Source organism: Gymnogyps californianus, chromosome 3, assembly GCF_018139145.2.
Source record: "Gymnogyps californianus isolate 813 chromosome 3, ASM1813914v2, whole genome shotgun sequence".
NCBI lineage: Eukaryota > Metazoa > Chordata > Aves > Accipitriformes > Cathartidae > Gymnogyps > Gymnogyps californianus.
In genome coordinates, this window is record NC_059473.1 from 24,165,524 (window position 1) to 24,178,822 (window position 13,299).

The 13,299-nt window shown below is 39.2% G+C and overlaps 1 protein-coding gene across 1 annotated transcript in view; it reads right to left on the minus strand.

The window, feature by feature from the left end:
* Positions 1–1,690: 1,690 nt before the first annotated feature.
* Positions 1,691–13,299, minus strand: part of KCNK2 (potassium two pore domain channel subfamily K member 2) — a gene marked incomplete at its 5' end in the record, with an annotated part of 77,770 nt that continues 66,161 nt past the window's right edge. The window contains one exon of the mRNA XM_050893113.1: positions 1,691–3,872. Within this exon, the coding sequence (XP_050749070.1) occupies positions 3,555–3,872 (318 nt within the window). The remainder of the gene's footprint in view (positions 3,873–13,299) is intronic.

A 13,299-nucleotide genomic window follows, 5' to 3' on the forward strand; every position in this document is an offset into this window, starting at 1 on the left:
TTATCATAGGCAACAGTAAACAATACAGATTATCTCTAGCTACTTCTCTAACAGATTTCAGATAATTTTTATTAATGTGATGTTTCCTCTAACACTGAGAAATAAATTATTTTGTTAGGTGGTACATGTGCCTTTGCAGATTCTTATGTGCTAGAACTTGTCTCTCATCCAAAATGTTTTGCCAATGTCTTTTTTTATGGTATTTGATTGGCAGTACAAATGAAAACAGCCCTCTACCAAACTGAAATACCATTTTCACAAACTTGCTTAAGTAGCAAGTATCCTAACGATCTGGAAATGTCCCCATGTATGTGTGAGAGAAAGGAGGTTACAAATGGATTTTCATTAAGTCCTAATTCATACTTTTATAGCTCCATATTTGGAAGGGAAAAGTGAGCTATGCAAAATTTCCAGAGGCAAGAAAGACGGGTTTTTAATACAAAAGTCTGCTCTTACAGGAACGAAAAGAAAAACCTTTATAGAGTTCATCAAGTTTTATAAATTCACTTAGCCATCCTCAGCATTTGCGATCTATCACTGTATGTGGAGAGGGAGAAAAAGATTTTCCAATAACATTAATGGTACTAGATACATTTGGATCATGATAACTCTGCCTACTTATACCATCTGGACTGTTGCATCTTTTCTTCTTCTTCAGTTATTAAACTTACAAATAAAGGATTTTATTTGTTAATGCTTTGTTCCAAACAGGCAAATCTAGTTTGATAAGGCAGGATAATTTAGATCTGTTACAAAAGTGAAAAAAGACACAATATCTTTTATATATAAATTAACAGGGGTTCTTTTCCCAGAGTTCATATACAAAGTCAAGGTAAATAAACGCTGAATGGATTTAACAAATATCCATACTAATGTCTCAAACATTGTCACAGGATCTCAAAACAACGTACTCTTTTCAGCAGGTCCTGAGATACCCAAAAGTTTTTTTAAAATTAAAGAAACCACACAGACACTCACTTCTATAGGTTGGTAAATGGAAACAAACTGGTTTGAATGGTCCAAGGGTTTAACCTAAGATATCACATCTCTGAGTGTCAAAGACAATAAACATTAAACATTACCAGTCCCTTTCTGAAAATCAGATCCAAAAGGCACTGAGACACATCCCACGCAAATCAGATTGGAATGATGTAAGAAAACAGTCCTCTTCACTTACCACCACACAGTTGCAGGCTATCCTTCCCTTGGCCAAGACCTAATTCAAGAGGCCGTTGTAAAATATTTACTGCAGAAATGACTGCTCTGGTGTGAAAGGCTGCTGCCCTTAGAGCTGCTCGTTCCCACACTTCTGCAGAAGGTTACCAGGAGAACTGGCAGGACAGCAGGTCAGAGCTCCCCACGCCTCCCTCAGTGCAAAGACAGAGCAATTGCCATCAGCTCTGTAGCACATGAAAGGAGAAACTGCAGCCTGCCAAGTTTTTGAAACAAAATAGCAAGAAACACAACTTAAGGTACAGCAACCAAAGAGCATTATTTTTAATATCAAGGGAAAAAAAAAAAATAATTTCTGTGCTGGGTGAGTCAAGCCTGTATTGCTAAACCAGCTTAAATTAAAGCAGGTGGCAAACTGCTATGCTCTGTAGCCAATGAAAGCACAAAAATCAGTTTCACAAATTATTTCTTAGCATTCCAGTTGTAGCAAGCAGGAGATTCAGAAAAGCTTATTTTAATTAAAAACTTTATTTTTCATTACAATTCACAGTTTATACATGGCAAGACGAACCCTTGCCATGTGGACATTCAGAACACTGTGCTGGGGAGACAAGGGTCTTTGTTATAAGAGAATTGCTCGGTGCTGTGTCATGGAACTTCCTTAGTTTTAAAAGCGTACTCTCTGTAAATGTTAATTGACTGATATTTACACTGAATTGACTGAATTTACATATTAACTTATATTTATTAGAAAACAAGCTAAGCATCCAAAAAAACATTAACATTCATATCTTGCATGTTATCTAACGGTCAGAGATGCTGTAAGATTTGCCACTTGAATCATGCCCAATCAGCAAAGTCCCATTCTTTAAATTACACAGAGCCTAAATTATTCTTTAAGGCCTGTTCTATTCATTTTATGTACAGCCAGGTTACAATAGACTAACACAAGAAAAAAATGCAAAATTATCCATTCCATCCTGCATTTCTTCTGAATCTCATGTACACCTATAAGCAAAACAGAAGATACAAAATTAAAGTTAATGTGTTTTCTTAAAACCAATAAAGAAAACCCATAGTCTGGTTTAGATCTGCTTCTCGTCAGCCTATCCTGTCTGAACAATCATCGGTATTCAGATTGTGCTATTTATCAGCTCTTCTTCATGCCTGCACATATATTCAGAGCCATCTCTATTTGAAATGTAGAAAGTCACAGTGATACCAGTTTCAATTGCATTCCCATGTTAGTCACAGCTCCGGCACAGGCAGCCACTGTACAGTGTGACATTCAGGAAAGCACTCCAGCAGGATTCCTGGGTAAAATATCATATGGCGTCTGGTGTGACTTGACTTAAAGAGGAAGTTAAGAATCCTTTTCATAGAGCACGTATGTGGCAGAAGGTTTATGCTTATTAAAAATCGCTGTATTTTGCTGCATTGTTTTCTGGATGTGGTTATTAGAATACAGCAATTAAAAGCCTCTCCTGCCTCTCCTCAAAATAGTAATTTGTATTTGCTCTTGTCATCTACCAAATAATTTAGTGATAGATAAGCTGCAGATTTTTTGGTACATCTGACGCAGAGAAAAACAACTGCTGAACACTGCTTGAAAAAATAAGACCTGAAGAGGGTCTGCAAATTCTACAAGTCAGTGTGAACAAGTATCAGCTGGACCTGAGTAAAACAAAATGCTTCTGGGGGACATGTTTGCAACTTTTGAAACTGCAGTGCCTTTAAATTTAGAGCTAAGAACATCATTTGATGATTGTTGAGTTTTGGCATTCATTCATGCTGGTTGGTATCTTTGACAGACACCTTTAAAACACCATCATTTCAAGAAGAATGAAAGCTCAAATGAAATACACTTCTCATGCAAAAAAACAAACAAACAAAAACCGTACAGGAACTGTAGAGGTTCTGGTTCTTCAAAAGATAAGGCACTGACAAAAATTTCTTAGGTAAAAGGCTGCATAAGAATTTCTTGCCATTTACAAGTGTGTTGTAGTCCAGAAATGGTCCATTCCTAGGCTCAGTAAGGTAGACCCTGAAATTTTAAGGACTGATCCCTCAAAGCTACATTGTTACCATAAACAAGTGTGATTCATTCTTGAGGCCATATGGCACATTAGGAGAAGTGAAAAACAGTCTGGGCAGATAAAGGCAGAAGACATCGCTTGTTCCAGCATCTTTCGATAACAGAAGTGCCATTCATCTTTGTGTCTTTGAAGAGATGCGATGGTAACTCTGGACTGTAGTTTCTGTGGAACTCATGCACACATATAAAATGCTATTAGCATTGATCATTGACAGAGTGGAGGAAAAAAAGGTATATGGCTAGTCTAAGCCAAGAGCTTCTCAAGGACTGGGATCCAAAGTCACAGCTACTTAATGTTTTCAATAACAGCTATCTCTTCTGCTGCACAGTGCGGTGTCAAACCATTCATGTAAATGCTGTCCGTCTTTGTTAGAGCTGGCAAGATGTCCTTCTCACTGGTGAGATGGTTGACCGACAGGGTTCTCTTGCAAGGAGTCAGGTCTTGATTGTGGTTGACAGCGAGTTCTGCAGAGAGCTTCCTTTTGATAGAGGTAGCCCGCTGGAACTTGTCATAGATCTCCACGCTCAGGCGCCTTCGAGTTTCTTTGAACTCTGCAGTGACGTTGGCTGTCCATTCCGCAGCATGGGCTCTGAATTCCCCTACCTGTGGCAAAAATGAGGGAAAAGAGGCAAGCATTATGGGGCCAAGGACTTTAGATACTGTTTAGGCTCAAGAGCCCAGTGAGAGCGCAACACAGCTTTGGGCTGGCAAAGAGCTGCCGCTGCTGCTCGCGCAGATTTCTCATGCCACAGACTCACTTTTTTACTGATAGTAACTAAACAAGAAGAAATGTCGCACTAGTAAGAGTTAACAAAAACTCCAAAAACACAATACAAATCTTTTCTGCTAGAATTTTTTTCTTTAATTATAGGCAGTCAGCAATACAGGGAAGCTGCAGAGCCCTGACAGCTGCACAGTACCCAGCTGGTCAGGGGATGCTGAAATCCCAGCAATCCAGGCTGTGTTATGTATTGTTACTAGGGTGCGGGGTTATTTATGAGCACTTTTACTGTCTCTGGAAAGATCCCTGGGAGACTTGGCAAAGAATTTTCTAAATTTAGACAGAAAAGCTTTTTTAAAGGAAAACGTCAGCTGCTTGTATTCTCTCTTTTCTGTGGTTGCTCAAACGTAGCACCAATACAGCAACAGTTTCAGTCATGTCAGCAACATGTCTGCTTACCACCCTGACTCCACTGAAATGACATACTGAAAAGCAGCACCAAGACAATTGCAGAGTGGGACTCCGGGAGCTGTTGCCGATCCCACCCAGAGGAAACGCAGCCTGCCAGTCGCCGCACACGGCTGCTGTACAATTACCCTACAGCCGGAGGAGGGTATTTCCCCCGCTGTGTGCAGATCTCCAGTCAGACTGGCTGCAAGGTGCTAGTTTGTACCATTGCTACCATTTCACAAATGTATGTAGATCCCCGCTGCCCGCTCAGTTCCTGTGCTCTAACTCTATATGTCCTTATATTGACAGCCTTTATGGCAAAGGCTGATCCACTTTCACTAAAAACTACCATAATTTTTACTCCTTAAGATTTCTTTCCACCATTTCAGTGTTTCTGTACTAGGAAAGCTGGAGCATCCCATGAGCCCAAGCTCTGCGAGCAGGGCTGAGGAGGGGGAGGAAGGCAGCTGCTGGCACAGAATCCCAAATTATCCTTATTTTTCCTCAGATATGGCATGAGATAGACTGAGCAGCTCACCTAGATAGTAGTCTGAGGTGAACTATGGCCTTGTAATTTATATGCTATTTATATTTTTGCTCTTGTATTTCAACCAAACCACTGTTACAATATTAAAGAAGTTATATAGGTAATTAAAGAAGGCACCTTTTGAGGAGATTATCTCATTATAACTGCAATGGAAATAGATTGCTTCTCTTTAAATCTCTGCTTTGTAGGCAGTTTAATAGTTGGAAGGTATAGCACAGGGAAGATAGACTGCTGATAAATATAACTCCAAAGCAAAGCATTTCGGAAGAATTAAATAAATTAGTCTAAGTGGTACTGCTCAGTCCAGAATTTCAATCATTGGCAAGCAAGCTCAGACTTGGTGAGCACAGAAATAAAAAAATTAACACAGAGAAATATGGGGGGTAAACCATCAGAGAAAAGTGGCCACAGGCTTATTCATGCTTTGCAGTGCAGTGGAAAACAGGAGTATAATGAAGGTAAAAAATAGTCAGCTCACCCAGGAGTAACAGTGTTTCAGGAAAATTTTCCCCCTCCAGAAACAAAACAAAAAGATCTCTTTACTCAGGGGTCATTTTATTACATTTGTCTCAGCTTCAGTGAATTACACAGATGACTAATGTGGACCCATTATATATATTTTCTAAAACAACGATTATTATCTGTAATACACAGAGGACTCGCCCAGCTGAATGATTATTAGTATTTAAATTGTGCAATTAGGATCAGACACACTGCACTTCAGATCTGAAAATAATGAAATCTGTAATGCTGAAACATTTCAGCTGCTACAATATTTTTATTTGTAGTAAACAAGTAATAAAAATACGATAAGCAGTATCAGTGCACACCCTGGGGCAGCTTTGTCCTCCTCTGAAGCTTTACTAAGAGCAAGCCGCTCAGGTTCTGGAGCATGCTTCTGTCCAGGGGAGCAAAGAGCCAGTATACGGGTTCTTATTTTACCCTACACATTTGTACCCCTCACCAGCTGCGTAAGCATTTGCCAGACCAGTTATTTTGCTCAGGTACACATCTCTGGCATTGCATATGGTCACATTCAAGGGATGTTATCAGACTGGTAGCTTTAAAATCGTGTCTTGGCAACCTACTGGAAGCTATAAGCATCTTGAACTGCCTCCCTATATGCTTTTTAACCTTCCTTTTACTAGTAGTTTCAGTTCCCACTTTTTTCGTGTTTTCCCAGCAAAGAAAAAACAGCTGGCCATGTTTCTGACGAAAGCAAGTTTATGTAACGCCTAGGATAGGCTCAGAATTCCCTCACCAGCCCACCTCACCACATGCTGGTGATGGAACTGTCTTGCACAGGACAAGCTGCTATATTTTAACTCTTGTGCATGTAAGTTATTCAGGAGAATTTTAAAATTGTAGTTGTTAGGATATCTGATGACTAAATTCTAATTAGATTTCTTTTGGGAAGCAAGTTTATGCAGCCAGATGAAGAACATCATTAAATATGCCTTTGGAGATGGGCTCATGTTCCAATTAAGGTGATGTGGAACATGAACATGGTGGACTCAAATCCATCTGCCCGTAGACCAGAGCTATGATGCTGCTTGGCACAATTTCAGTTTTATATTAAAATCATAGAAAAAAATTGAAAAATGCAGTGCTACTGCTAAGCAGAATTGAAATGCATTAGTAGTAAAACAAAGGTAATTGGCACAGCATGAGAAACTAGAAGTTCAGTGCTGTGTGAACTGTGCGTGCCCTAAATTACTGCTTTCAGCCCCTAGCTTTTGTGTGAACTGAAATGCACTCAAAAAAATGTTATCTTTTCAGAATAAAACTCTTAATACCATAGCACTTATGGACTCAAGCACAAAAGGTCATAGGAAAATAAATGTGCAGTTTTTAACTACCAGTGTACATAAGCAACTTGCTCTTATAATTTGATCCCTCCTTTATCCATAGGGACATTTCTGTATATGTTCAGGTTCTTTCTGTCCTTAGGGTATGACATTTTATCATACTGCATTACAGCTCCTCTTCATCTGGGGGCTGACAGCCACAAAATGTCTTATGCAAAGTGATTGAAATGCCAGTTGCCTATGCTGCTCAAAAAAAATCTTAACATACCTACCTACTGTAAAAATTGTTTACTTTTCTCCAATTCTCTTGCTTCATTACAGCACACAGCTCTCTAGACTCTGCAGCTGTCATAATTGGGGGCAATGTGACACGAGGATGAAGCCTCTTAGTCACAGAAATTATTGACAGCTAAGTACTTTACATAAGGCTGAATGACACAAAATATTTCAAAAGTAATAGGAAAAACATGTCACAGTGATAGCACCTGACTCAGCCATACAATAAGCAGCGCTAATCTGGTGATGCTGCTCACTCCTAACCTTCGGGGAATAGAAATGCCACCAGTACTGGGGACACAGTTCCTAGCCCAGCTCCAGGATTGACTTCCTCCACATCAAAATCCAAATTAGACCGCAAGGTGTTAGACATATTTCACAAGGAGTATCAACTCTAACCTGTTAACATTGTACTTGGAACATCAACAGCTAGTAACTTTCTTAGGTATTTATGTGACAATACCCTATTGCCTTATAAGTCCAGGGAAGACAGGTCTCAATGACGAATTCTCAAGAAATACAGTAATGGTGACACAACTAAATATTCCACGCAGCACACTTCACCACAAAAAACTAGATACTTTTCTATCAATTAAACAGCGTTGACTCAATTCCTTGCCCAGCACAGGCTGCCTGGCCTCCAGCTACTGCTGCAGATGGGGCTGGATATCCCACACATTCTGCATCGTATCTCACAGCCCCACAGGGATGTCTCAAATACCATGGGTCATCTCTAGTAGCGTCTCCAAATGTCTGTGTTAAGGTGTCTCTGTCTACCTGTGGTGAAAATATCTATTTTTTACTCTATTAGGATATAATGAGGAATAGCCTCTGAACAATTTTGAAGTGTGTTTACTCATTCCTGTTAAAGTCACTTTTGATTTTTGGGGGGTTTGTCTGTTTGTTTTTAACTATACATCAAAAAAATACTGCATGAACTTCATGAATGACCAAACAGTTCCCAGGCTGTGCACATACATTATCACCAATACCATTTAAAGACAGACATACTGAATTTGACAGAACTAGGAAAAAACATGGACATCAAGCAACCATTCCTTCACCTACTCTTCCCAAAACCCATCTAAATTAACAATGACCTAGAACTGGCTCTCAGCCGATATCATTGGTGAGACCAAAACTCTCTAATTTTCATCGCCACCATGTTTGAGCTTTCTCCCTGTCTAGCTGAGCTCTGCGCTTGAACAGAGGCCAACAGCATAACCCAGAATGTAAGTATGCCCAAGGGGATGCTACTGTTAAAAAAAAAAAAAAAAACAACATTTGAAGATACTGAAGCACCTGCTTCATTCTTCAGTACATTTACTCTAATTCCTTATACTTGTGAGGAGTTTGGGGATCTTTCTGGACACTCTGCTTATAACAGATATCCAAATAATTATAAAAAAAACCAAACCTGCCCACCATGCAGGAAGACCACTCATCCTATTAAGTGTGGTCTGGACAGCACAACTCATGTAGCCATAACCTTTACATGAGTAATCTGTACTTTGAATTAAGCCACATCTGTGGTCTAAGAAAGCAACAAAAAAAAAACCACAAGCCTAATTAAGGATGTCCTTAAATAGACCAAAATGAATACACATTTGTCAAACTTAATTTTGCCTTAGTTTTGCTCCTATCTCTCAGGGAGATTCTTGAAAAATCCCAACATTACAGTATAACGAGTTAATCTGCTTCTGCTTACAGAGTGGGAAGAAAGATATATCTGAGTTCCATCCAAGCAGGATATGAAATGAAAGTTACAATATACTTGGGAGGAGCTAAATCACTAAGTACCAAATAAGAAAAAAATTAGCATTATATATGCTATGCAAGAAAATGAAAATAGGTATTTCTAAATAATGCATGTAGCTTTTTCTTTCATAGCTGCACTTTATGTTGTTTCCCTTTGGCATACAGGGCTCATACATTTTACAATGGCCACGTTAGTGCAAGACAAAAAAATGAATTAAAGAGCAAGTAGATAAGCTGGAGATATCCATATGACAGCGTTTTAGGAAAAAAAGTGGCCTTCCTTAACAGATATTCTTAATGCTCTAGATGTTCCTCAGTATATAATTTCTAACATTTATCCCTAATGCATTCTCCAAAGTTTTGCAGCTTCATTTTTCCTCTCCAATGTACTTTTTCTGTTACTTAAAAATAACACATCCAATTAACCTCTCCATGATATGCTACTTGGAGACAAAACTAGAAAGAGCATGTACATGTCACATTATCCAGGCAGCAGAGTAGAGTACATAACATTTTGTCTTAGCTTTCAAGAAACTCATCCAGCGTTCGCAGAAATTGTTCTTAAAGTCCCACTTAAAAATCGAAATTAAAAAAATGTAGGTACGGAGAGGGTTGATGGGTTTAACAATGCAGCTGCTGGGTGGGTTGATTTCCTGCGTGGGTAGGAGGGTTTGTCTGTCTATCTGCCTTCTCACTTTCCTGCAGTTCTGGGCAAGCATACGCCACCTCTTCCCACCTGAGATACTGCTGGCCACAAATTTATGTTCACTACATCAGTTGCCTATAGGCTAAAGACTGGAGTGCAGAAGAGAAAAAGGCAAGTTTCACAGACATTTTTATTGAAGCCTGTCCATTTCCTGTACGTTAAGGGAATCTCATTTGTAGTCCAACTAAATAAATTCCCATCCCAATTATCTGGCTTTCAGTATTTCTGTAATTATAGCATTATTAGTAAGTACCCAGACTCCATTGTGCTTTAAATCTGTGGACAGTTATTTAGAGAAGAGTGTGCTCTACTTGTCTTCAAAGGGAAACAGTAACAAAATGCAACATAGCAATACCACAGGCACTAATGAGATACCTATGCTGAGCTTTCCCAGGTGTTTAACCACCATCTTTTATTCCTTCATTCTGTCAGACTTCAGCTCTGTAGCAGAGAACTCTTCTACACCAGATCTTTAAGCTACCAGACTTTAATTTCAAAGTGAATGGCACAAATGAAGCAGTAAGCGATCTCTTTTTTGGTTCCCCTGACTGGTACCCACGTCCCTCTGTTTTTCAGGCAAATATTAGAGGGGAAAAGATTCTATGTTGTGAAATTGCCATCTTCTGGAGTAATATTTAAATTACATATACAGTTGTATTTTTGTAGCCATGGTGGTCAGAAATGCTTTCCCACTGGAAACTAGATTATTCAGTCCTGTAATAAGTAATGTTTGTGAGTTCATTCTGGTGAGCGATGATTGTTTGGTTTCACCCACATAACATCCATGATGATCTTGGATGAAATAAACCACATTCTCCAATGGGAATGCTGAGAGCCCATGAATTTTGATTATTTTTTTGTGGAGCAACATCTATGACGGCAGCTGTGGGAATATGTTTTGTGGAGATGTGACAGATGGCAGCTGCCAAAATGGCCCTTTTGCTCTATCATGGTCTGATTCAACAAAATAAAAACAAGTAGCCTACAAAATATAAAAAAATAATCATGTCTACAAAAACAGAACCAGATGTACTAACAGTCACCACATTTATTTTGTTTTACCTCTTTTTTTCCAGGAATATGAACATTCCTATGTTAGGTACCTCCTCAGAACTATTATTGAATATTGCCCATTACACACCTCTTTGCATAGAGCTGCATATGTGTGTGTCTCAATACTGTACACAAGTTATTGACCTGATTATCTCAGTCCCTAATGTTCTGCTTTATTAATAACTTCCAAAGATAAAAAAAGATGCTGACATTTTCCTATCAAAATCAGCTGTTCTATTTAGTTGTTTCATCTACCTCAGAGCCATCCAACCCCTCTTTCAACCTGATGAGAGTGAATGACATCCACCTGTATTAACCACGAGAAACTATTTAGGTTTACATAAAGCTCTACCACCTGAGCCTAAGGTGATTCAGGAGAACAGCATGTATTCTCTGTCTGCACTATACAGCCAATGACTTTGCTGCAGCCAGAAATAGCAAACATTGTAAGAATTATACTGGAAGCATAATGAAACCCAAGCCACAGGCAGTTGAAAGACTGTCTCAACTTTCTCCCACAGGAAAGAGACAATGACCGTTTCATAAACTCATTGGACTTTTTAGTTTATAAAGATATGCTAAAGAAAACATAAAAAAAGACTTTTAATTTTGACTTGGTACTGAATAAGGAATGGCTAACTACATGGTCAAGTCCCAGTAAAAACTATTTATTTCTTAACTTTCTAATGTCAGTATCTGGAATGATATTTCTGTGAAATATTAAAGCTCCACTTCAGTTGTTCAACACTAGTATTACAACTGCACTCATCCCTTGAAAAGGAAAGTATTCTGTAGTTTCTTCAGTCCTTTTTATCCATGGCTACAAAGCAGTTTCCTCACTGTCAACACAACTCCTTGAAGATGCAGGGGTATGCTGCTGAACTGGCTTTGTCCAGAGACTTGTCCACAAGACAGCTATCAAATGCATACACACTCAGTATTACTAACGTGTTTTGGCATCTTTTCCTAACAATATCCAAGCACTGAGATTAGCTTAAAAAAGTAAAGTTTTCAGGAATGTTAATCATGAAAATGTGGGCTGAACAGATTCCAGATTAAATATCACTCTGTCAATAGAGTTAAATCACAGATATATTTCTCACAGTAACCTAAAGGATCGATTACATCTTGTCTCCAAAAATCCAGTTTTCCTAATGTAAACCATGATAATGTACATTCAGGGAATCTTCATGGGTAATTAACTCCAAGAAATGCCACTGCTATAACTGAGCTCTCTTTAATCAGTTTCTCTTATTGCGAAGTACAAGTCACTCGCTCCAGTTTTATTTTTGCAAATTCAACAGCTCTCGCCATCACTACCTGGTTGCACGCAGCCCGCGCTGGAGGCATTCCCATCTCCCCTGAACCATCCAGTCAGCACGGCGAGGCAAGGGGGAGCACCGCTGGAGAGCAGGGCCAGGCGGAGGGGCTGGCAGGCGAGGCGCCGACGGTGCCCCCCTGCCCTCAGCAGGCACAGCGTGCCGTGCTGCTCGTGGAAGTGTATTTAGGCAGCACGTCTCTCGTAATCAGCACCACACCAGCATCACTTCGGGACCTGGTACTTAATATGCAATAACAAAACAGCTGTCTCTAAAGGGCTTTAATATGCCCAGCTAAGAGGCATGATATAAATGTAAACGATATAAACCACACCAAAATGATAACAGTGTAGATGTTACCTTTGTGGGTGTGTTGAATCTGAAGTTAAGCAGGCATCACATGTCCAAAGTACACAAAGCTATGAGGAAAGACATCTCAAAAAAAGTGTCAAAAACCATCAGCAGATCCGTTTTCCTGGGACTCTCAGAACAACATGTTCTTTCATATTCATTATTGCACATAGTACTACAGTGTACTTGTAAAAGTGATCAATACAGAAACTCAGTATTTACAGACCGTTGCTAGGGCAGGACCAAGAACGCCACCAGGATGACTTATACTCATAATCTCTTGAGCAGGAAAGAGCTCAAATTGCATTCAAAACCAGGTCAGCCATTTCTACCTTCTCCTTACACCAATACCACTCTCTATACATCTCTGAGACTCAGAGACGTTATGGAGGGACTATACTCCCATCTTTCTTTTTTGGGGTCCTTTTTTTTTTGTCCTGTCAGTCGTCAAATTTAACCTGAGACCTTTGGCTGTATTTACAATAGAAAGATTTTGTATTTTTATCCATCTCAGAAATTACTAGAAACAATCACCTTTTTGAATGTGGCTATTCTTTCTCAAATATACTTTTCTGTACATCTTGGATGGAGTGGAAAAAAACTCTTAATGCCAGGCAGGCTTCTCTTCAGATGGCTCTTTTGCCATTTTTTTAGCTCTCTGCATTCTTTCTGAAGTTTAGACCACAGATCTAGGGACTGTTTTCTGCTAATATACCTTTTAATAACATCTGCAGCAGTAATATCACCTTCCTACAGAAATTCAATGATCCCCTGCTTGTGCATCCTAGAATTGTGTCACCTCTATTAATCATTGCCTTGCAAAAGGACTTCACATGCAACTGCTTTCACATCATGACTGTCTCCCACAAATATTTCTGATTCAGTGCTTTCTAGGAACAGACTTCCATCAAGTCAGTCTGACCTACCCATTGAACTTGTGGATATACAATTCTTAAAACTACTGCAATTGGGTTTTTTAATTGTTTGTAAGAAAAGGAAAAGCCCGAACAGTTTTCTTTAACAGAAGCTGATCCATCTTGC